Consider the following 25,218-nt stretch of genomic DNA (forward strand, 5'->3'; position numbering starts at 1 on the left):
GGGCTCATCTGTGAGTCGGTAGGCATGTCCAAAATCGGTAGGAATACAGATAAATCGGTATTTCTGTTCACTCTGCTTGGGGGTCGCTATAGTTGAGGGACTGTACGTCACCGTTCAAATAGACATTAGGCGACAACGTCTCGTGCGACAAAAAGTAGCTCAATTTTGCAAACAGAGCAACTCGTCTCGTACGATATATCTGCTTCATCCAAAATAATCGAACTATCAAGTTTTTTTAAAAGCCAAATTAAAGTCATGTTTTTATGTTTTAAACAAAAAGCATGTAGGTTGACTGGGCCAAATGAGCTACTTTGATTTACGTGGAGTAAATTTTTTAGCTACTTTTTGTCGCGCGCGACGTTGTCGCTGTATGTCTATTTGAACGGTTATTTTAAAACCGTTAACCATTGGTTGCACACAAAGCATAGCAAATACAGTGGAGCGTCGTTTATTACACTGCTTTTAGACGACCAACTTTTGTACCGCGACAAATTTTCTGCGAGCTCTTTGTTCTAAAACAACATCTCAGTTTTAGAACAAAATTAGAGGTAACCGTGATTGTCGCGGGTTTGTGAAATTTTCACAAAAAGGCAACGCTCGCGTTTCGTGACATTACGATCAAAGTAAGCCATACATTCGTGCTAAAAGAAGAACGGTTTGACAGATAGAAAGTGTCGCAAAAAATTGTCGCGGAAGATTTTTTGGGTCGTCTAGAAGCAGTGTTACAGTCCGGGTACCTTTTATCCGGATTTCCGTTTATCCGTGCTGTTAAAAAATGACAATTCAATACAAAAATGACATTGCGTGCTGAAGAGGATTTTACAATTCAGAGCACATTTTCTTAACCAAAAGCGTTATTATTCATGGCACATTTCGAATATTATTATCGGAAAAAAACATTAAGTTAAAAAAACTGGCAAGCTTTTACCAAAACATAGAATAAATTTCTAAAACAAAACAGGAATTTGTGATCAAATAAATACTTTGACTCATTATCCGTGTTTTTAAACTATCCGTGCGAGGTAGAGTCCCGAAGAGCACGGTTAGTCGGCGATCGACTGTAATCGTTTGTATAAGTTCATGAAAATGATTAAATATGACCATTAAACTATAATGTAATACATTTCGTGTTATTAACTAACAATTCGGCCGAAAAAATAATAAAATAAAATAGCGGAAGGAATAGGATCTATCAAAACTGCTTGAATAAGTAAATTAACGACTGCTAATTTACCATTAAATTACTATTAAATTACCTATAATTTAGCGGAAAGATAGGCCCAAATAGCCAAAATTATTTAAGCAGCCAATTTTGGCAAGCTAAAGATCGCTGCTTGAAATCACCTTTTGTAGTAGAAAAACAGCATCAAATTTTCAGCTTGTCCTTCTAAATAGCGCCTAAGCAGCTTCCCTATGCCAGGGGGCCCGGGTTTTTTTTCTTTGTGTTTCATTTTCAAGCAAGCGTCATCGATTAAATAAACAATAGGATTTGTATTGTTTTTGTACATGTGTATATTTTTAAATCTTTAATATTCATGAATTATACAAAATGCCACACAATTTACTATACAATCACAATCACTTCACTCAATATTCCTCCTTCAATTAACTTATCTAACTTGTGCAGCAGGGTTCATGATGGCATCAGACGTTTGACCGCACCAGTGGATTTTTTTTAACAAAAAGTTCGCTAACTGGAGCGATTCTCAGTTGAAAAACACATGAATGTCAAAACATGAAACATCCGGAATCTTACGAAGATAAATTCATAGCAAATGTAGATTTTTCTCACAAATTTAAACTCTCAGTTAGCGGTCACCTACTGTAATTAAAAACCCACACAGAGGATAATCTAAGAAATCTCAGATTTGAGAAAGTTCCCTGTAGATAATTCGACAGTTCTGGATGAAACAGCAATTTCACGTGATGCGAATAGCTCTGTTTGTAAAATTGAGCTACTTTTGTAAAATTTTGCGGAGGGAATTTCTCCTCTACGTCTATTTGCACGGTAAGTTTAACAATTATGTCATATAAGTTCTAGTAAATGTCCTTTTTTACCACTGTGTTCTGCATCGAAACTGGTACACATACCACAGTCAAGTATTACAAAAGAAAACCAAGATGGCCCCTGCTTTGCTCATCGTGAAATAATTAAACAAGAAGATAGACAAGAGTTGGAGAAAAAATTGTGTTTTGTTGCTTTTAAAGAAAAGTCACTTAACACTTTGTTAGATACATTTGTGAAAAAAGTGAAGTTCATTTAAAGATGAAAAACATGTTTTAACCTCTATTAAAAACTTTATCTTTGCTGCTACCGTAACCAATACGGAATGAAGTAATCTTCGTGTTTGACCAAATCTAACACACCATAATTGCTTTTTGTTTTATCAACTTTAAAATTTCATAGTATTCATTCGAGTAAAAGCAAAGTTATACGAAAAAAATTGGCAGTGAATGGACTTGGAAAAGTATTGCTACGAAATGTTTGTGGCAGTACAGAAAATAGCTTAAAAGTAAAACCAAACATTACCTACATGTGAAATTGTAAGTGACGATAAGTTCATAATGCATGATAATATGTTTGTATATGCGTAATTTGAAGGATGTTATTTCATATTCCGCATAGGATGTGCTATTGGAATTCATTCTTGTTGTAAATTGTCACTGTTGAATTTTGGTAGTCTTCCTAAATAAGGATTGTTAAATGAAGTGAACAAATTGCGATAAAGGGCATATCTTTCTGTGTATATGTGTATGTGCGCGCGTGCGTGTGAGTGTGTGTGTGTTTTTTTAATTAAAGATCAGTGAAAACAAATTGTTTCACTCGTAAATTGATGTTGATCGAGCAAACGGATATATGTGTGTTTTCTAGTGTTACGGCTGTCATTAGATTACCGTACATATATTTTAACAAACAGCATACCAGTGATAGTTATGACCAAAACTACACATTTTTTTGTAATACATGATTACTTTTTAAATATAGTTAAATTTTTCAATATTCGGGATTTTTTATAAGATTTGGAAACTGTCGAAATAATTTACGACGATAATATATGAAGATTACATCTTGTATATATATAAATACCTAAATAAATTATACCTATAGATATATAATGTAAATGTAAATGTAAATGTATATATATATATATATATATATATATATATATATATATATATATATATATATATATATATATATATATATATATATATATATATATATATATATATATATATATATATATATATATATATATATATATATATATATATATATATATATATATATATTTATTATTTATTTATTTATTTATTTATTTATTTATTTATTTATTTATTTATTTATGTGTTTATTTATATATACTATGTACTGTTTTTTCTACAGAAAAAATGATACGCTTCCTCAATGATGAACACGGACAGTCGGATGTAATGGCTGAACACAGCAATCTGCGAGAGATTACCAAGGTGCAGTCCTTATGCAGTCTACGAGAAAATATTTCTACTTCTAACAGCAAACGACCAGCATCACCAGCTAAAAGTTATGCACTGAAAGTTCCAGATATCCAAAGTGAACGAAGGACCTCGCACCGTCTTTTGTCTACAAATCGTTCTGATATTGTTGATGCTACAACCTCCCCACGTTTGATCAATCGACGGGATATGCACGGTTTTGAGAGCAGTGAAAGAAGAATGTCGGCAGTAAAAGACTCTTCTAATACTAGTATCATTTGTCGCTTGCCGTTGAACCGATTAGAGTCAATAATAGGATCGTTAAAAAATATGAAAAAAAGATCTGATCATATGGCTACTACTTTGATAGATATAGACTCGATTCCAGAAGAACCGGATCAAATCAATAGCTTTGCAGTAGGTTTGGACAACGTAAAGGATGTGCCATCTACGAACAATATCGCGTACAAAGTGTTATGCTTGTATTGTGATCGAAGTTTTAGTAACCATAAACTGATGATCAAGCACACGGACCGGATTCATCGAATAGCAAAAGAACGACGAAGTAGTGCCCGTGTACTATCAACATTAGCGAATGGATCAGACGTTTCGACTTGTTGCAATTTTTGCCATAAAAGTAAGGCGTTAAACCTGATATCAGACGATCTACAAACATTATTTAAACATCTAATATCAGCTCATTCAGACCGCTATTTTGCGTGTGAGCGTTGTACTATGCGTTTTCCGAATGATGCTGCACGAGACGCGCACATGGATGCTTTCCATCCATCTTCCACCACTAGGCGTCCAAAATCAAAAGCTGCTCTTAAAGCTTTCAGTCATACCCAAAACAGTACTTCTCAACATTCACAACAACTTGTCACGAATGCTCTTAACATTAAAATGCATAAAACAGGTGTGTACAGTGAAATTAATGATCAGGTCGAGTTTAACTCGGTTCGTCAATCAGTATCCAGTAGCCTGTCAAACAGCAACATTAAATCAGAATTAGCAGCTCAAAACATTTGTCTGCGATCTTCGCTACGTAATTCTACGGCTCCTTCACCACAAAAGGTTACCGATAGTAACAAATCAAAGACAAAGGCCTTCAAAAAGTCGGAACGTTTACTAAGACGAAATTCTGAACCCATGCTTCTTTCTCGATTGGGTATCACACAGCATAGATTACCACGCCAAAGCCGTCGTCTTATGGCTGCAGCCTCATCGTCTGCCAATGTCACACTTTTATCATCTGCTACTTCATCAACATCTACGACACAATCAATACATTCTACAACAGTTCCAGCATGTGCAAAATTTGCAACAAAAAAAAAGAGTCTGGGAACGGCAAATGAAGAAGGGCAGTCGTTCCAGAATTGCTACAATAAAATAATAAAATTGAAAACGATTCGTTCCTCGTTGACCGCCAATTCCGTAGTTTGCGATCCTTCGATGACTGAAACTACGGAAACGAATAAGACATTAGCAAAGGGATCAGATGTTGCAGCCCTCGCGAATATTGTTGTTTTAAACACCGGATCATCTAGTGATGTGTCGGTTGGAATTTTTACCCGTGGTACAAATAGTAGTGTTTTTGTGAGCAATAATGATTGGGGAAACATTACAGCAAGTACAGGAAGTAATTCGTGTAACGGGAACAACTTATTGCAAGTCAACAATAGTGGCGTTTTTGACGAAGATTTCTACGATAATGTTACCCGAAATGTGAAAAATAATCTTTGTTGCCATTTAGATGGTAAATTAGAAGCTCTAACTCCCAATGCGCCTTGCCCGACGAGTCCAGTTGCTGTTATACCAACTGTGAGATCAACAGTTGTCAAGAGTCCAGTATCAAGCGATAGTAAAATTCATGAGGCAACAAACCTACCGGCTATCTCAGCCATGTTTCCTACTTTGTTAACGGCAGAACAGTATGGTCCGGAACCGAGACAAACGACGACTAACTCATCCATAATATCTTTATCGTCGGCTTCGTCAGTGAAAACAAAGAAACCAGTCACAAAGAATTCCTGGAAGTGGAAATGGGACTTTGTTAAGAAATACACCTACGTCAATGAAAATGGGCGAATCGTAAAAAAAATCAAGCAGCCTACAATAGGATTGCGCGATCTCTCAAAGCTTGACATGTGGACTCAATTGACCATGCGTACGAAACATGAGCTATTTCAGCATCAACGATCGAGTGATAGTCGAAATCAGTTTCAATTATCGAAAACAAAATTTGGGATATCTGACGAAGGACATTCGATAACAGTAGCGGATGTTGGGGCTATTTTGCGGGACGAAAAAAGAGCAATGGTCGAACAATTGGATTGCCTATTGGATGCACGATTATTACCGCAAATAGATTTAGAACAGAATGAACAGCGAATAATAAAAATTGAACCAATAGATCAAGACAAAACGACAGAAGAAACTTGTTTTGTAGACGATCAACTTCCTAATGACACTGTATCGCGAGAAGAAAGTTCATCGCTTGTACCTTGGACGGATAAGAAAAACTCCAGTGAAGAATCCAAAAGTTTAGATTTTCTGCAAAATCTGCAGCTCATGCAGCTTAACAGTAATGATCTACAAACACGTGTCGTGTTAAGTGGAGAATGGGCTCGACCAAGATGTTACATTTGTTATGGTTGTGGTGCAAAGTTTAATTCTCTTAAACAAGTAGAAGAGCATCGTATTTTTCGACATCCTCATGTACATTCCACCTTTTATGAGATAGTCGGAAGAGAACTCATTGAAAAGAGATTGTACAAGCATTTTTTCGTTCCTTTTATGGCACTGGCCATGCATCATTTATACTTTGTGCGACTGAGCAATAGCGAATTATTTTTGAATAGTTCTATGTTCGGCTCGAATTCTCAACACAAAGGGGAGTATAGAATAAACAATCCTGCCGAAATTAAGAACGAAGATTCCTCGTCGAATGAAGCTACCTCGTTTTCCACATCAACAATCGCATCGTCTTCTTCATATCGTTACTCAACGAATAGTTCAGTGGTCACTCTGATGGATAATTGTTCGAACGGTACGAATACGCTTACAACATTTAACGATTTGGCAAATCATGATGTTCTTGAAAATGAAGGAATCGGTATTCGCTCAGCGACTTGCAGTAAATGTCAAAAGGAATGTCAGAATCAAATAGTGTTGTATGCACATATACTCCACTGTTCCAATGATTACGTTTGGCTACAAGCGAAAAAACGGATGAAATATCGTCGTGCTAAACGGAGAAGAGGTGGCAATAGAAGCGGCGGAAATTGTGCATCGTCTATGTTAACAGTGCCGCGAATAGCCCAACATCATCAGAATGCTGTGGGAAAAGAGGAATCAGCAGTAGTCGCTCCGCTACCTTCTTTAGTGGATGAAAAGAGTATTTTGAGCGTAGGTGCAGTATCTAGAACTATCATCATCGGCAGTAAAGACAGCTGCTCTAATAGCAGTTGTAGTATCAGCGGTAGCAGTTATAAGAACAGCAATACAAGTACCAGTAGCATTAGCAGTGTTGGTTCCGTGATCGATAATGAAATTTCCACATCGAATGGATCACAAAAATATAACAAGTCACCTAAACGAAAAGAAAACGATAGTAAGTAGTTAAAAAATATTGTGTTTTGCTACCATTGCACGTTATTCAAGGATTTTCATAATATCACGTGTTATTGTAAAAAACTGATATATTTTTCAATTCTTCCAGGTGACATAGTGAAAAGGCTACTTGCAAATCTTCCAGCAAAACGGATTTCCCGACAGATAAATTTGCAAACAACGAAACAAATCAGCAAACGATCTATGACACCAGCAAAAAAGTTTTGTTCTGAAGCAATGGTAGTAACTCCAAAGGTAAAAGGCCAAGGCGAACTTGAGAAAAATGATGCTGTAGTAAAACATCCATCAGAAGTTTGTGGTGAGCATGTAGCTGTTCAATCTACTGCATTGAAAAATGTTGCAGTCACGAATGGTAATAGTATTGGTGGCATTAAAAAAATAACATCTTCAATTTCTTTATCAAAACGGGAAAAAGTCTCTACAAAATTGAGATCTAAGCAAAGTGCGGCTGTACTGCCTTCTATGAACAACACAATGCATGTCTCGACTAAACAAACACAACAAAGTATGCGCAAAAAAAATAATACTATGTTTCAACCTACTTTAGGTGTAGCGAATCATAAAAGAAATTCAAAACATTTTTCAAATCGCGAAGAAAACTCAGTTAAATTGAAAGGAAAAAAAATGGAAAAGGTTAATCGTGTAGGGCTAATCAATAAGAATAGAATGATGTTGTGGAAACAAAGCCAGCGTCAAATTATTAGATTAACCACTTCCAACGGCCACCATCGAATACTGCGTAGTACTGGGAAACGTTTGCTACCGGTATCGATATCAATATGCAATCGTGAGCATTCCTTGCGATTAGGCAGGATGAATAACGAGATTAACAAAAACAGCATTTTGAATGAAAATTCGTTGAAAAGTAAAGACGAAGCATTGGATGAAAATGGATTTGTAATTTTGGATGATCCAGGAAAAGAAGCAAAAGTATGCAAAAATAGTACTGAAAAAAATATTTTTAATAACATGGAAACAATGTCAAAAAAAGCTTCAATAGAAAAAAATAGATCCTCTAATCAGAACAATGATATAGACAAAAAAGTAGACCAGTCTATTAAAATTAACGAACGAGTTCCAACTGTTGAAACGATTGAATATGAAAACTCTTTGAATATTCCATGCAATCCATTGCAAGTAACGCCAACTCAACCGATTAAACCCCAACACTTGAAAGATCCTCCATCCACACCCATTAAAAATAATGACATCATTACCTTTTCACAAATCATAATCCCAGAGACGTTGTCCTCAGTTGCAACAGTTTTAGAACCTAGCAAACCATTGACTACACAATTAGGTAATCAACCAATGGTATGCAAAAGCAAGAAGAAAAAATTAAACGATTGTATTGCGATGCTTACGGGAAAACTTTCAGAACGGTTAGGAGTCGATTTTTTCAACAATGAAAACGATGTTATTAATAGCGTTGAAACACCGCAAAACAAACTGAAGGATTCTTTATCTCTTTTAAATCTTGTCCAACCAATCAAATCAAATACTTCTACAATAGTTTCTGATGAATTCGTAAACAAACCGAAGGGGGCTGAAAGTTGCCAGACAAAGACACAATATTCTTCAATATGCTCATCGCTTCCAGTGGCTGCAAATGATATTACCATTAATTCTCCAATGTTGTCTAACAGTAATATCCCAGCCATGATTTCATTACACTCAAAAAATCATCATAACCATGTAAAATATGATGATGTGGGATCCCTATCGCATATGCTACCCCCAGCGATGTCACTGGAACAGTCTGTGTTGAATTTAGCAGAAGAACACATATCTGACGAACCCTTGAATTTGTCCAAATACGGTCTTGTTGAACGGGTGAATAAGGCACATACAAAAGATTATAGTAACATTTTGAATATGACAGTGCCGCAGTCTGAACATGAATCTTTGATTTCATCAAATTCTACTTCGACAGCACTCCAAACTAATCATTTAAAACAAGTAATTGCATCGTGTTCCCAAAATACAAATCGCTCGATTGAAATTACGGCAAATATGTATCCACAAAATGTGAGTAAATTAAAGGTGGTGCCACCTACAATGTTAGATACCGTCAATACCATACCATCTAATGTAGGTGGTGGTAATATACCATCGTTAAAACTACCACCAGGGCTAATAATCGAGAGAGTGGAATATAAACAAGCACGTCCAATCATCACTAAGGAAGCTCCGTCTGTGACAATTGTAGCACGTCAACGTACGGTACCGGTTCAACCGATGATGTCGGAAAATAGTGCTACTGATTTAACAATCGAACCTTTGAAATCTGTAACGCAAGGTTCAAATTTCAATACCACCTCCAGCAATCTCACTCATTTTACGAAGTCTTTGCCCAACCGTAGTTCATTTGTTCAATATAAATCTGATTCAAATCACTTGAAAGTCACAGGTAAATATACTGTTGCAAATATTATTCCACGACGGTCTGAATTAACTAAAGACCATTTAGTGCCGACTTGTAACACCTCAGATTCGATATCTGGTGGAGGATGCGAAGAAAATCATATATCTGTTACTATTACTGAATCGAATACACCTTATCATGAGCGAATTTCTGATACTGCAAATCTGCAAGAAACCGTTGATTTGAGTCCTGATCATAATCAAGTGGTTTCATCAGGTTGTTTGCCTTCACGAAAAGCATTGATAAATTTGACGACCAAATCACCAAATCCACCTTGTAAATCATCATCAATTGCACTATCACCGCTGCATACAACATCAATTAGCGGAATCGGGCATATGGTTGGATCAGTGGAAAAAATAACTCAGGCTGTTCCAACACTAATTATACCGCAAGTCCCTATGCCATCGCTTAGTCAGGCAGCACATCCGACAAAGCGCGCTCGTCGTAAAAGCGTGTTTGTACCATTGCCTGTACCATCCGTAGAACCTAAACGCGATGCTATGACTAAATATTTGATCCATTCACATCCATCTGCAATTACTGCAGCCTCATCAGCAATATCCAATAACGCTAATTTGTTATCGTCTATGTCGTTATCCTTTGTTACGCCTGGTTTATTGCCAGTAACGACAACACCAATGTTAGAGCCTTTCAATGCCCAGCGACTTGCTTCTATTAAACTTCCAGCTCATCTTCAACCTCCAGTGATACCACCGTTGAAAATACCAGATACGGCAGCATCCTCTACAGCTTTGTTGGAAAAAATTTTTCAACCTACACACAGTGAAGTATTATCAACTGGACTAGAGTTGAAAAAAGATTCACAGTGTGTGAATACGAAACAGTTATCCTTACAACCCTCTCCAATGCATACAAAAGATTACAACAAAACTGTCGAGGAAAATTCGAATTTTATTTCTTTTCCAATGCCTACAAATTCAAACATAAATGGCTTGTCAAAACAGTTTGAACAAGTGTCCAAAACAAACACTGCATTATGTATGAGAACTGAAGAAACAAGATCATCAAATATGGCTATTAAATCAAATGCTTCGTCTGGAATGAGTAAAAGCGGTGGTCGCATAATGAAACGTAGAGCGTCTGTAGCTGATTTGCAAAGAAAAGCGCTGATGGAACAAATTTGGAATCAGTCAATTTTGGATAAAATGATGCATGAAAAAGACACACGATTTGTAAGTGAAAAAGAAAATGAACAGGAAGTAGTTAAAATGCAAAATCCTCCAATTGGTACTGTGATAGAAAAATCAAATAATTTGAAAATTTTAGATGAACAAATGAACCTTACAATCGGTGAAAGTACTACAATTCCACAGATTAATCTAAACAATCCTTCCAACTCTGCTAGCGGGTCAAATCCCAAAAAAAAGGAGAACCAAACTATAAAAGAAGCATGCTCGCTCGAAAACGATATTTTATCAAAAACAAATGTTATTGCACCGGTAAAACATTGCAAAACAATAGCGAATCAGAGTATCGAGATTTATCATCAGCTGCAGAGTAGTACAGTTATTACACCAACAATGGTACAGGAAGAACGAAAAGAAATAACTAAAATGCCCCAAAACACACACATAGACTACAATCAACAAACTAACCACATAGAACAAGAAAAACAGAACTCGTCGATACAATCTGGCTGTACGTTAAAACATTCGCAACCAACTGTTGACAAAGAGCAATGCGTATTATTGACTAATGAGATAGAACCAGCTGTTCTTACACCATCGATAAAGGATGCTAGCAATATTAGGTCTATTGACGGGGTCAAAGAAACGCAGGAAGAGATTTCTGTTGATGCATTTGTCAGCCAGGTAAAAGCATCTCCGACCAAAATTATACGAAAACGTCGAAAAAATGAACTAGCATCAATACTCTCAGACCAGTTGTTGGAAAGCTTTAAAGAAGTTGATAAATCGAGATTGGATGATCTTAAGCTGTTGCATGATTTAACCTGCGAAACGCCAGATGTGAAATTTTCTCTTGAACAAATCCCCCAATTAGCTAAGCGTAAATCAAACCCCCGAATGCCAGACTTGTTAATTCATGATTCATCGAAAACAGTAACTTCATCAAGCACTGCACCAAAGAAAGTTTGCTCTTCTAAACGACTGACTAAAGACAAAGAACTAACGAGATCAGAATTATCTGTAAAAGAAGCGAATAATAAATCCACGAATGAAATATCTACCAGCATTACAACCTCATCCAGTAAGGTTAAAGGCACCCAGACAAAAGAAGGAAGTCCAGACTTAATCGCAAACAATTATGAATCTTTAAAATATTCCTCTACTGATATAAAGTGTTTGGCAAACTTCAGCTCGAAAGCAAACGAAAAAAATACGACAAATGAACGTTGTGCACAATTCAACATCGAAAAAAACACATTGGCCGAACAGTTGGCAGGTAGTAAGACAACTCGGTCAAAAACACAATATTCATGTAATTCGACGAAAACGGTCGCAGCCTGCTTACAAAATAAAAAAACAGAGAAAATCCAAGGTTGTAAAACAACAACACCAAAATATCATAAACCAATTGATTCAGTAATTGGAAAAGCTCGTGCTGGAGACAACAACAGCCTTCTTAAAGACAATTTGGATACCAGTACTACAAATTTAATAGCAAATGACCCAAAAAGAATTATGTCTCGTCGGAAATCGATTTTTGTTGACTGCGACTTGTCTCAGTACGTTGAGAAAGAAGAGTGGAAAAACAAAATAAAATCAAGCAACTCGTCTATTAAAGATGATATTATGTTGACATCTCGGCCAGGTACACGTAGCCAAGGCCAGTTGGGTCTAGATTTAGTGCAGAGCTTCGTTGAAGCAACAATGAAACCACGTGATCCTCGTAGACGGATTTTACAGCAACGTCGCGAGGAAGATTTTTGTCCGGTTAAATCCGATGGAACAAAACTAAGCATACCCAAACAAGTGAAAATTGCTGGAAAAAATATTACGGAGCAAGAAGAAAACATGGTTAAATTAACAGACGAATATGGTGCTGTCGATGTCATACCAAAAGATATTGACAAAAAGCAGACTCCAGTAGCTGAAGTAATAGAAAAAAATGCTCCTTTGCGAAGAATCAGTGCTCGGAGGGCTTCTTTATGTGTACGATCAACTATGAGTTTGATAAGTTCTCAAGAAAAGTATAGTATAGTCGCCCCTCCGGTGGAAGTAACATCTAAGGAAGACGAGCACCTGCATGATATCGGAAATGAAGTAAAACGTATTTACAAACGTCGAGCTTCAATTTATCAGATACCAAATGAATTCCAAGAACATGGATTGGGTAACTCGGAGGAACTGAACCCTCGAAAATCGACATTGCACAGGGAGGAAAATACTTTGAAGAAAAAAGATATTTCATCGAATAAATCCAGCAACCGCCGCTCTAAAACTCCAGTACCAACAGATTGGAAGCGTCGCAATCAGCTCCCGTTAAATGGCACCTCGGAACCGCTAATTGAATCTTTACTGCAGTTCGCACCCAGTATTGAATCCAGCACTCCAAAACGAAGAACAACGAAAAATAGTCAGATCGCAGAAACTGTTTCAAAACTTTTTAACATTCAGGAGGAAATTATGTTAATAGATAGTTCTAGGCGGAAACCTAGAAAAGTAAATTCTTCAACAGTACCCTCTAACAATACATCAATAATGTCTTCAAACCAGGAATCATGCCAAAAGACAATAGATAGGACAAATTTTAACGCATTCGAAAATCAAAAGAGCGAAACAATGTCTTTGTATGATACTTCAGCAGTACCATCAACTCAGAAGCCAACAAAATCATCTTCATTTTCCAATGATAAGGACGAATCACCAAAAGGTATAAAGAAGATAGTGGAAAATACAATCATCAACACGACAAACTCATCAAGCGGTTCAACTGATTACTCTGATGATGATAACATGTCTCTTGCTTGCTTTGCGGCTCGTAGTAATGCTGTTCAACATCAATCGACAGATATGTTTGCTAAACCTTCTAAAAGTATACAACTGTGTATTACAGGACGTGCTACGTCAGTGATAGCCGATGATGAAAGTACAACGAATACTGAAGCCTTTGATGAAGACATCATGAGTGTTTCTACTGAAATTCCCACAGTAACTAACACATCAAGATTGGGCAATCGTGGTGTAAGAAGCAAACGGCGAAAGTCACAAAAACATTCAACTAGCAAGATTAAACGCCAACAAGTAAAGTCACAAATGCAAAATAGCAAACCAATTCAATCTTTCAATTGTGAACTTTGCCGAAAAGTATTCAAAAAACAAGACGCATATAATAAACACCGCATGACGTTGTCACACATCGCAAAGCTATCAGAACAAGAATATCTAGTGGCTCAACAAAATCAGGGACCAGATCATTCTTTGCACCTGGCCAACGATAATTTGCTGCACGACCCAAAAACAAACCAAGGAAACCTTATTACAAAAGAAACAATTGAATTAAATGAAAAACTATTGGAAATCCCTGCGGTGCCGACGGCTGCCCCCACAACTTTATCAACAATGCCATCATTAGCAAAAACCTTGATAGAGAAAATCAAAGATCACACTGAAAAACCTGTAAAAGAACTCAGTCAAGAAGAAAAACTGTTCTACGAATGTTGTTCAATGCTAAAGGAGTCTAATTCGAATGAAAATGATAAGTTAAAAAGTGTAACCACCATGTCCTTGAAATCAAATGAAGCGAATCTTTCGGATATGTCAAGCATAATTCACATAAATGAAGTAAATAATACATCAACTCCTGTTCTTTCTACTAATTTAGCATCATCCATGGAGCAGAATCCGATGCGCTTATCGACCGTTAAATGTAGTGTGATGGACGAATTTGAAACTACTCACAATGACGTCACTCTTACTCAAGAAGAACCAATTAATCAAAAGAAACAAAGAGAGTTAGATGGGAACGTACATTTTATGACACATGCGTATGTTATACCCAACCAGTTAGGAAATGATTCAGCACAAATCTCGATGCATACCTCGATGGTTAGTGGTACTAGTGGTGGTAGTAATAACAATGGCAGTAATGCAAAAATTAAAACTAAAGGAGCACTGAAAGGATATGACAATTTCAAAGTATCAATACCAATGTCGGGCTTAACCGTGATGTCAGCTAACGCAACAAACAACTGTATCAGTATTGGCAAAGAGTCACGCTTGGATACTCTAGCCGATGTTGCGTTGTGTGGTGACATCCCCAAAGAATTTGGCATTGTAGAACAAAGCGAAGAAATCATCTCTACTTCAGTTAAAGATAATGTAAACGCATGCCCTGAAGCGCGTCTTAGGTTTCCCCTGATTAAAACGGTTTCAATGACAAACGATCAAGCACATGCATCATCTCCGAGATTATTAGAACCGATTAAAACCGAACGCAATATTGAAATGAAAATTAACAAAATCACAGCAAGGCGTACAGGCATTAGTATGTCAAAATCTGTGAAATTAAATAAGACTGGCTTTTTAAAGAACCGGGAATACACTATAAAATCGGCAAAAAAACCTTCCTCCAGATGGGCTACAGGGCCATATCGAAGAAGAATGTATAAAAATAATCCTCCTCTCAACACAGTTGCCGATGATGAAGAAGATGTGTATGCTTTTCAAGACTCTCCATGTGACGGCGTTTTACCTTCGTCCTACTCATCTAAGAAAATTATTACATCCATACAGAATCAAAATTTGATGAAAAAGGAAGAGGGATCTAAGCTAAACCTAAAGCACAATTCATCTACTATTCAAGCACCAACGTTGGAAGATCACGAAGATAGTCAGATGTCAAGTTTGAGTTTTTCTGATCGTGATGATTTTGTCTATGGTACAAATACGATGAGTGAAGAAGAAGAAGAAGAAAAAGAAGAAGAAGAAGAGGACGATAAAAACAGTAGCATCAGTAGTAGTGAACAAACCACGCCTAAAAAATTAACAACTGCTGATGTTCAAAAAAAAAGTCTTATTATGGGTCGTATCTTTAAAAAGGGTGGAGCAAAAGATAAGCTTGTAAGTGATTCAGGGGTGAGAAAAAAATCAACCAGCGTTCCAGAAAATATTGTAATCGAGCCGGCAAAGGATGCAGGAACAGCAGCAAACAGTTCAAAATCGTCATCAACAGTCAAGTCCCCAGCAAAAGACTTTGATAAGCTATTTGACACATTAAAAAATGCAGCTGATCCATCATGTCAACATAACAGTAATGAATCCGCTAGCGAATATGATAATCTGCCCAAAGATTCGTTTTGTGCGGAATTATTTGAAACTTCTGATAATAATATCGAGGTCAAAGTATCCAAACAAGATGTTAATACACGGCAGCAGTATCGCGTGGTGCAACACAAGCACGAATCGAAAAAATACGGACCAGATAGATTACGTCGCCAAAGAGCAGCTCATCAAAAAAATCTAACGGAAACGTGGGATTCTGAGGAGTTTGAAGACTTTCAAACTGATGACATCATAAAATTAATCAACATAACTGAAGATAATGAAGTAAATGATCATATATCATCTAAGATAAAGGGTCCTGTTTCTCGGTTAGCCGAAGAAGCCATCGTTACTCAGTCATCACTTATAAGGGACATATGTCAAAATGAAAGGCAGCTGCGAAATACAGAAAACATCTCCGAAAAGCATAGTGGTTTGAAACGGGGAATGCAATCCCTCAATGAAAAAAAAACTTCCAAATTAGACACTGCGGTTACGGATGACACTATTCGGAAGGTTATGGAAAGTGTCATATTAGAAACAATGGGTAAAAGTTGTAATATAACCAAACGAAAGCCCATTGTAGCCATTGGCACGACTCACAGTATAGAGTTGAATAATAAGCCACTTCAACTCACATGTAATAATGATAACAGTGTCCATAACTGTCAAACGCCAAACGTGTCTACAGAAGATGTTTCATTAGCCTTAGAATTAACATCTCTAGAAGAGCATACTTTAGAATCCAGCGTAGTAATATCTTCAAAAACGATAACAAGCAAGTTCAAGCAAAAACTAAATTCATCATTGCATCATAATCCAAGAGAATCTGAACCGCAAATTTCATCTGGTGAGAAGGATAAAGAACACAATTCAATAGAGCTAAACCACCTGATAAACGAATCGTATTATACAGCTGATGCTCTCCACGATTCAAACATCAAATCACTCACTGTAAATAATAATAATAACAATAATAACACCAATAACAATAATGATAGCAAAGGTAATAAACTAGCTTCAAAAACACTGAAAGTAAATAAGAGTAAGAGAAAACCAAAAACTACACAAAAAGAGAGCATCAGTAAAATTTCTTCGATGTCAGCTGGAAAACAACGCAAAGCCACTCAAAAAAAAATGAAAAACATTGCTTACGACCCGGATAGTGACTATGAGCAGAGCATCAAGTGTAAAAAGGTAAAAAGTAAATTATTGGAAAATGATATTGAAGCTAACTTGAAAATAGAACAGCTTCAATCAACGTTGTTCAATTCTGATGATAATGGCATTTTGTTAACGACGTCTCGCCGTAAGCGAAATGCTGGAGATATGTTGTACTATTGGTCATCTAGCAGCGACGAAGAGTTACATGTAGAAGGAAAAAATCTTGTTGGTGGAGCGAAAGAATATGACGACATTAAAAAAAAATATGGTCGTCGTCGATATTGTAAATCTGTGACCACTAATTCTTCGTTAGGGAACAAACGTGGTCGTAAAAAGAAACGATGTGAAAGCTCAAAATCAATATCGAATGTAGGTAATGCCAGTGATGATGCTACTAGCGCCCAAAATGATGAAACTGTATTGAAAAAAATGCAGGTAAGCTCGTCAAGCAAAGAAATGCGTTCTTTGACCACTGTTGAAAGATCAAAGCCATTAACATTAATGTCAGCAAGCAAGACAGGCTGCAAAAAGCAGCTACTTACAAAAGTTGAAAATGACAACTCATTGTTAGTACAGAAAATTCCTATGCAAATAGTAGAAGAAACATCTACTACCAGCAACGAACAATTGCAGCAGCATGGTTGGATAATGGGCGATTCACATAAGAAGCTCGTAACGATGTTGGCACATGCTAAAGGAAAACATGATAGTCGAAAATTCACGAACAATCGTAAAAAGTAAAAGAAAAAAATTGATAGCTAATTAGAGAAGTATAGTATAGTAAGTATGTCCTCATATGTTCAGTTACGTATTATACACTGCAGTTTGACTCACGGTAGAGTAGACATAATGTGTGATAGTAACAATGTTTTGATGTTTATCAACATGTCAATGACTGTCTAAATCAAAATATAAAAGATGCATTAATGATCAGAAGTTATTATAAAGCCAAGAATCTTTTACAGTAGCATGCAAAAATATACGTTGAAGAACGATTTTAATAGTTTCTTCTCCTCACCAATATCGGATTACTCACGGATTAAATAACCGAGACGTAATATATGACTATGATTTCGAATGTTAGTAAATGGTATCATGAAAAAGCAAAATGTATTATGTATACTAAAATGAACTATTAATTTTACTTCGAATAAAGCAACACTGTATATTCTTAGGTATTAAGTCCTACTTAATCGAGCATAAGTCGCACATAATAATTTTACACACATTTCTGCGATAACAAAATTTATGTTTGCTAGTTTTGAAAAAATCACAACAAAGATAAAAAATGGTAGATGCGAAAGAAATAGAAATTACAGCATAACAGAATCAATATTCTGACAAAGCATGCGTGTAAAATTGAGATGTACACACAAAAGATTTATAAAGCATTTTGTTTTAAATAAAATTAACAATACTGCAATATTTCCTTCATTTCCGTTAAGGTATACATGATATGGTGAAGCATTTAAAAAATATTGCATACCATTCGAGTAATAACACAGTATATTCCAAATGTATCGAATGTGACATGTGTAGCATTGTACAGTACTTTTTAAAGATAATACAATCTAAACGTAACACACAACAAAATATGCAATAATCATAAACTCCATCATGTATATTAAATCTGTACTCATGCCCGTTGTATGAGCTTTGGCTAGGAAAATTAATGTGCAAAACAGATACGTATTTATTAGTTTAAGTAAATGAAACAGGAATCTTGTAAAATTTTGTAAGACGTGGATTTGATTTTGAGCCTGGAAAAAAATGTATGTACTTATTCTTGTTTGATGATTTATTCATTTTATTATATTGCATTTGTTGTAGCTAATTCTTCAACCAGGCGAATGATGTTATGATTCATTTTTATTTGTTTGATACATATTATGGATTACAATTAATGGCAAAAAATTACTTTCACACGAAATATATACGTTTGGTTATACCGTGTTGAATGTACATCGGATATGAGGTATTTGGTTTGATTCTTCTAGTTTGTAATCACAGTATTGTGAGGATTTAATGTTGAACCGAAACTAATAAACAAACACAAACATTTTATGTAAAGATAACATCGTATAAAATATTTCACTAATGTAGCACTTGCAAAAAATCACTATGTATAGTTGAGCATTAGTATACTTGTAGAAAAATTAATGTATCTTAAATAATGTTATATGCAATGACGAATGATCTCAATGAAGGCAAGTAATATGGACTAATCAGACGCAAGAGATATGTGACGTATCACTGTAACATTTTAAACCATTTGTGTGGCAAACATGGGCAGCATTTGCGTATAACTAATCTTACAAGTAGTAAGTCACGTGCTTTAGGTGGAGGTACACTAAAAGGCATAAATCAATATTTTATGTATAAAATAATGTTATAAAATCAATAAACATTAGTAAATCGGAATCTGTAGTTTCAACCAAGAAATAAGAGTATAAATATTTTTTTTACAAAACATCAATATATAAAATAGAAAGAATGAAACATACAAAGGATGGATGAATTGTGAATCTGTGTCTAATTAACATTAAATTGTCTTTGTAGAACAAAAACGAACAGCATAGTAATTGAAAAATGCAAAAATCCTCTCAGAACTATATTTTACGACTGCCATAGAAGTTTAGTTCATAAGGCGTTATTCTAAAAGTACAAGTGAAGATTAGGATGGTGCTGGTTAAGGGCAGAGTCTTCACGACTAAACAGAAGCTACAATTAGTGCTTACAATTATGCTTCTATTGTTTAATGTACACAATCATACATAAATAAGTGACATCCTCATCATATAATCGCATGGATATTATTCTTATCCCAATTGAATAGTAAACGATGCCTCTATGCTAAGTATTATGTTATGTGTTAATCTTCAATAGTTGTTAATTTCTCGGTACAATCTTGTTTGATGACATTACTCGAGAATATAGTAGAAAATGTCACTGCTGGTGTAGGTCGTTTCGTCAAACAGAATAACTTTTGCAAAGTCCAGACCAGCAATTTTTTTCCTGCAAACGCAATACCCTAAATTTGCCCCACAGCATGTTATGCCGGATACACTGCTGCAGAACCTAGACATTGGTAACTGTCGGAAGTAGCCACATAACAGCACCTCCTTATCACCGAACGTTTGGCGATTTCCCATAACGTCCTGCAAAGCGTGATCGAGGGCGCGAGCTTCTATAGCAGGGGTCTTCAAACTACGGCCAGCGGGCCGCTTGCGTCCCTCAAGAGCCTTTAATGCAGCCCGCGATGACTGTGTAAGGGTTAAATTAAATAGCTGTCTTTTCTCACCGTCCAAATAGACATAGCGCGACAACGTCGCGCGCGACGAATAATAGCTCAAAATTTCACTAGGTGTAGATCAAAGTAGCCCATTTGAGTCAGTCAACCAACTTGTTTTTTTATTTGAAATCACACAAAAATAGGTTAAAATGTGTTCAAATCTATTTTTTTGCGTTTGGTATTAATCTGGCTTGTAAAAAAACTAGATAATTCGATTATTTAGGATGAAGCAGAATTGTCGCGCGCGACGAGTAGCTCTGTTTGCAAAATTGAGCTACTGTTTGTCACGCGCGGCGTCGTCGCGCGCGACTTTGCCGCTGTATGTCTATTTGGACGGTAAGTGATTTCGCGTAGCCAACCCTGAGCTATAAACGTCATTTCCATACATTTTCAGATTGCACCAAGATTGCGCATAATTTTTCAAGATTATATGTCCGAGATATATAATTTTTTTTGACAGATAAATATATCAAACCGACCCGTTTGACAGATAAATATATGCGCAATCTGAGATTGCGCATCGTCTATTGCTACGGTCATAGCCTTTCGCCTATACAGAACATTTGGCCATCAAGACTTTAGAAAAAAACACAAAACCAGGTTCGACGGCAGTTGTCAAATGCGAAGAATGTTGCTGGTATACGGGTACGATTTTTTTTCGTTTAACCCAAGGTGGAATGTATAATGAGGTGTAGTTATAGCGCTTTTGGCCATCCCCCCCTGGGCTCCGATTTTGACAGATGGTTTTCCGCTTGTATATGTATTGATGGATTGTTTACGTTTTGCATGGTCAATATTTGGTGGAGATCAATTTGGGTGAATATTTTAGTTTATTAGAACACAGCCCGTGATTTAAAATGGAAATTTTTCTTCGAGAACTTGAAGCGTTCGCCAAAAGCGGAAAACTAACTGTCAGTTTTCTTCGTCGATTCTTCTTCCACCTAGCTGTCAAAACGGGCTTATAACTTGACCTGATATCTTTACGGTCCTTGGTTTAACCCTATTCCAGGCAACCGGCTACCCGGGTAGCCAAATCGATTTTGATTGCTCATTTCTCTGATTCTAGGAATCCGATTGACTTGAAATTTGGAATATGTGTGTAATCCACAGCCATCTTTCACTGGAATTTTTCGTAGAATTTTTTGAGTATAATTAACCTGTTTTTTAGAATTAAATTTTTCAATACCCCTATTCCAGGCAACCGGGCTACCCGGGTAGCCAGGAATTTTGGAAGCTTATAACTTTTGAATGCATAATCCAATATTGATGCAATATTCTGATGAAAATTAAACAAACTAATGCAGTTTCTATAACCGTGCATAGATTGGTTCAACTCGCTACCGTTTTTTAGTTATTGCTTTTCAAAGTTGGCAGATTTTTTTTGAAAATAATTACAAAATGTGAAAAATATTTTTTTCAGTACTTTACAAAATTTTCACTGCAAAATGGCTCCAAAAGCTTTGAGAACTGTATGTTACACGTATTGTATTAATTTTTCAGAATTTTTCTATGAGCGATAAAAAAGATAAAGGAGTTTTGATTTGAATAAAAACCGTTACATTATGACCCTTGCTGGTAGAAAGACACCAACATCAAATAAACTTCACACTAATAGTTTTATTTCAGAGTCTTCACAATATATAATCAACATAACTTACCAATGGAGACCATTTTATCAAGTTTTTGCATTTGTCGCAGATGTGCATTTTATAAAATTATTATGCCCACTGTATTGTAACGGTTTTTATTCAAATCAAAACTCCTTTATTTTTTTTATCGCTCATAGAAAAATTCTGAAAAATTTATACAATACGTGTAACATACAGTTCTCAAAGCTTTGGAGCCATTTTGCTGTGAAAATTTTGTAAAGTACTGAAAAAAATATTTTTCACATTTTGTAATTATTTTCAAAAAAATCCTGTCAACTTTGAAAAGCAATAACTAAAAAACGGTAGCGAGTTGAACCAATCTGTGAACAGTTATAAAAACTGCATTAGTTTGTTTAATTTTCATCAGAATATTGCACCAATATTGGATTACGCATTCAAAAGTTATAAGCCTCCAAAGTCGCTGGCTACCCGTGTAGCCCGGTTGCCTGGAATATGATGTATTTTTGGTTGCCAGTGAAAGGGTTAATTAATACAGTGGAGCGCCGTTTATCCGGGTACCTTTTATCCGGCTTTCCGTTTATCCGTGCTGTTGAGAAATGACAGTTCAATACAAAGGTGACATTGCGTTATGCGGAGGATGTTTAAAAAAGCGGTTATAAGAGCTCATTATCATAACAAAAAACACTATAATTCATGGCAAATTTCAAATATTCTCATGGGAAAAACATGAAGATAATAAAAACTGGGTTATTTTTTATAAAAAAAAAGGATTTTTTTAAAGAACTAATCAGAAATTGGTGATAAAATATATCATTTGACTCATTGTCCGTATTATTCGCTTATCCGGTCGAGGTCAAGTCCCGAGAAGCCCGAATAAACGGCGCTCCACTGTAGTTGTATAGCACTAAAAACTTATGCAGTAGAACGTCGATTATCCGGGGGCGGATTAACCGTCGGGCGGCTTAACCGTGCGCATAAATGTGACAGCTGTTCAAACGTACGGCGAACATTTGCAGCGATAGTCAAGTGGGCAACCAGTTTTTTGTGCAGCTCTGTAGTGTCTAGTGGTGTATTCGAAATTTATTTTTGTTCATGAACAGTTGTTAAACCTATAGTTATTAATTAAAATAATATTCTACTAACGATTTTTCGATGGATTCAAGGTGAATTTATCATAAAGCTAGGGGATTATTTAATTTTTATATGAATTTGAGATTTCTTGGACCATTATTCGTGCAAATCGATTAACCGGCAAACGCCCGGTCCCGAGCTGCCCGGATAATCGACGTTCCACTGTATTTTACATCCACACTGTATAAATCGGCATTTTCAACGTGATATTCCGGCTACTGCCTGTATACAAATGGCTGTTGTCAAACTGAATCTCAAAATGGCAACATGCCAAACAATAAGAAGACACCTCCTCTATATTCCACCTTGGTGCCGAGGATTATTTTTCTTTGAGTTTTACAGTGGAGCGCCGTTTATCCGGGTACCTTTTATCCGGCTGTCCGTTTATCCGTGCTGTTGAGAACTGACAGTTCAATACAATGGTGACATTGCGTTATGAGGAAGATATTTGAAAAAAGCGGTTAAAAGAGCACATTGTCATAACAAAAAACACGATAATTCAAGCAAATTTCAAATATTCTTTGGGAAAAACATGAAGTTAATGAAAACTGCGTTACTCATCCCAAATAGCCAGCTCGTACTTTATAGCTGATTTGGGGCTGTTTAACAAACAATCGTTCCGATGTCGTACTTTGTGGCTGATTAAGAGATAGATGGTACTTTGCGGAACTATGGAGCTTTTTAACAAGCACATTGTACTCTCAGGAACCTTGTAGCTGATTAGCCTGATGTGTATGGTTCACGATGGAACTTGAAGGCCTTTTAAGAAAGCGTACCGAATTTGGTGGAACTTTATAGCTTTTTGATGTTTATTGTTGTGATATCGCCACCCTTCTATCGAATACAGTTGTTACAACTACACCATCCATTCACTTGCAAGGCTCAACGAAAAGTGCCGGGTTTTATTTCTCATTTCTCTCCGTACAGTTACATGCTATAATATGCTATAATCTAATCTAATCTAACCTATAATCTAATCTTAAATCTATAATATTGGATATTTCAACTCTCCTCTGTGGTATGTGAGAGTAGCAGTGTGGGTGTGCGGGCAGTAGGAGGTTGGACGGAATAAAGAGCAGACGTGTGTTACTGTAGTTCCGGTGTTTTCGATGGAATATCACATTGGCGATCCTGCCATGATGAATAAAAGCGCTCCTAGGTTGAAGAAAATAAGGAGTGATATAAAAAAAAGGAGAGGAAGAATAAAAACAGGCGATATAAAGGATAAACCGAGTGGTAGCCTTGTGCATCTCATGGCCCCTCCAAAAAGGTGTAAGCCCGAGTGGTAGCCAAGTTCAGCTCATGGCCCCTCGAAGAATGTGTAAGCCAGAGTGGTAGCCGAGTTTAGCTCATGGCCCCTCGAAGAAAATGTATACGCGAGTGGTAGCCGAGTTCAGCTCATGGCCCCTCGAAGAATGTGTAAGCCAGAGTGGTAGCCGAGTTTAGCTCATGGCCCCTCCAAGAAAGTGTAAGCCAGAGTGGTAGCCGAGTTTAGCTCATGGCCCCTCGAAGAAAATGTATACGGGGGTGGTAGCCGAGTTTAGCTCATGGCCCCTCCAAGAAAGTGTAAGCCAGAGTGGTAGCCGAGTTTAGCTCATGGCCCCTCGAAGAAAATGTATACGGGGGTGGTAGCCGAGTTTAGCTCATGGCCCCTCGAAGAAAGTGTAAGCCAGAGTGGTAGCCGAGTTTAGCTCATGGCCCCTCGAAGGAAATGTATACGCGGGTGGTAGCCGAGTTCAGCTCGGCTGAAAAAAAAAAAAAAACATAAAGCGGTATATCGTTTTTTTTTTGTTTCGCGTTCTTCTTCTTCTTCTTTTTCTTATTTATTTCAGCCAGCAGAACCCGGCTGACCGGTCTGGTACAGCTGCCCGATATTCAACAATAACAATTCTATGGAATACAATGGATGGTCGGTCACTGGTTTGCTTAGATGGATTCAACCGAACCCGGCTGTTGTCCGGCGTGATGGCGTGCCGTCCAAGATTTGGCAAAAACAATTCCATGGAATTCAATGCCATGGTAAACAAGTGTGATTGTATAAGTGACGATCGCACACATAGCATTGCAACGGGTGGGCTGGTGGCAACCTGAGCTATCAGGATCAGTCGCTTTTGGTGTAGCAAGCGGACAGCATCGTCACAGAACAAGCACGGAAGTGGTTTAGAAAGATGGCAGGTTGGACAGTTGAGAACAATTTGGAGTGTGCCCTGGAAGTGCGTAGTGAGAGCAAGGAAAAAGATTACAAGGGGGATTTTTTGG

At 36.7% G+C, this 25,218-nt stretch overlaps 1 protein-coding gene across 4 annotated transcripts; it reads left to right on the forward strand.

The window, feature by feature from the left end:
• Positions 1 to 2,056: 2,056 nt before the first annotated feature.
• Positions 2,057 to 19,789, forward strand: LOC133392294 (uncharacterized). Of its 4 annotated transcripts, none has more exons than XM_061652930.1 (3): positions 2,057 to 2,544; positions 3,389 to 7,069; positions 7,178 to 19,789. In XM_061652930.1, exons 2-3 carry the CDS (start codon positions 3,394 to 3,396, stop codon positions 17,665 to 17,667), a joined length of 14,166 nt encoding a protein of 4,721 aa, XP_061508914.1. In that variant the 5' UTR covers positions 2,057 to 2,544; positions 3,389 to 3,393; the 3' UTR covers positions 17,668 to 19,789. The 4 variants fall into 4 exon arrangements, with proteins under 4 accessions (XP_061508914.1, XP_061508915.1, XP_061508917.1 ...); XM_061652931.1 differs by having other exon boundaries at positions 2,065 to 2,335; XM_061652932.1 differs by having other exon boundaries at positions 2,088 to 2,249.
• The last annotated feature ends 5,429 nt before the right edge of the window (positions 19,790 to 25,218 follow it).

This window comes from Anopheles gambiae, chromosome 2 (assembly GCF_943734735.2).
Source record: "Anopheles gambiae chromosome 2, idAnoGambNW_F1_1, whole genome shotgun sequence".
NCBI classification, from domain to species: domain Eukaryota; kingdom Metazoa; phylum Arthropoda; class Insecta; order Diptera; family Culicidae; genus Anopheles; species Anopheles gambiae.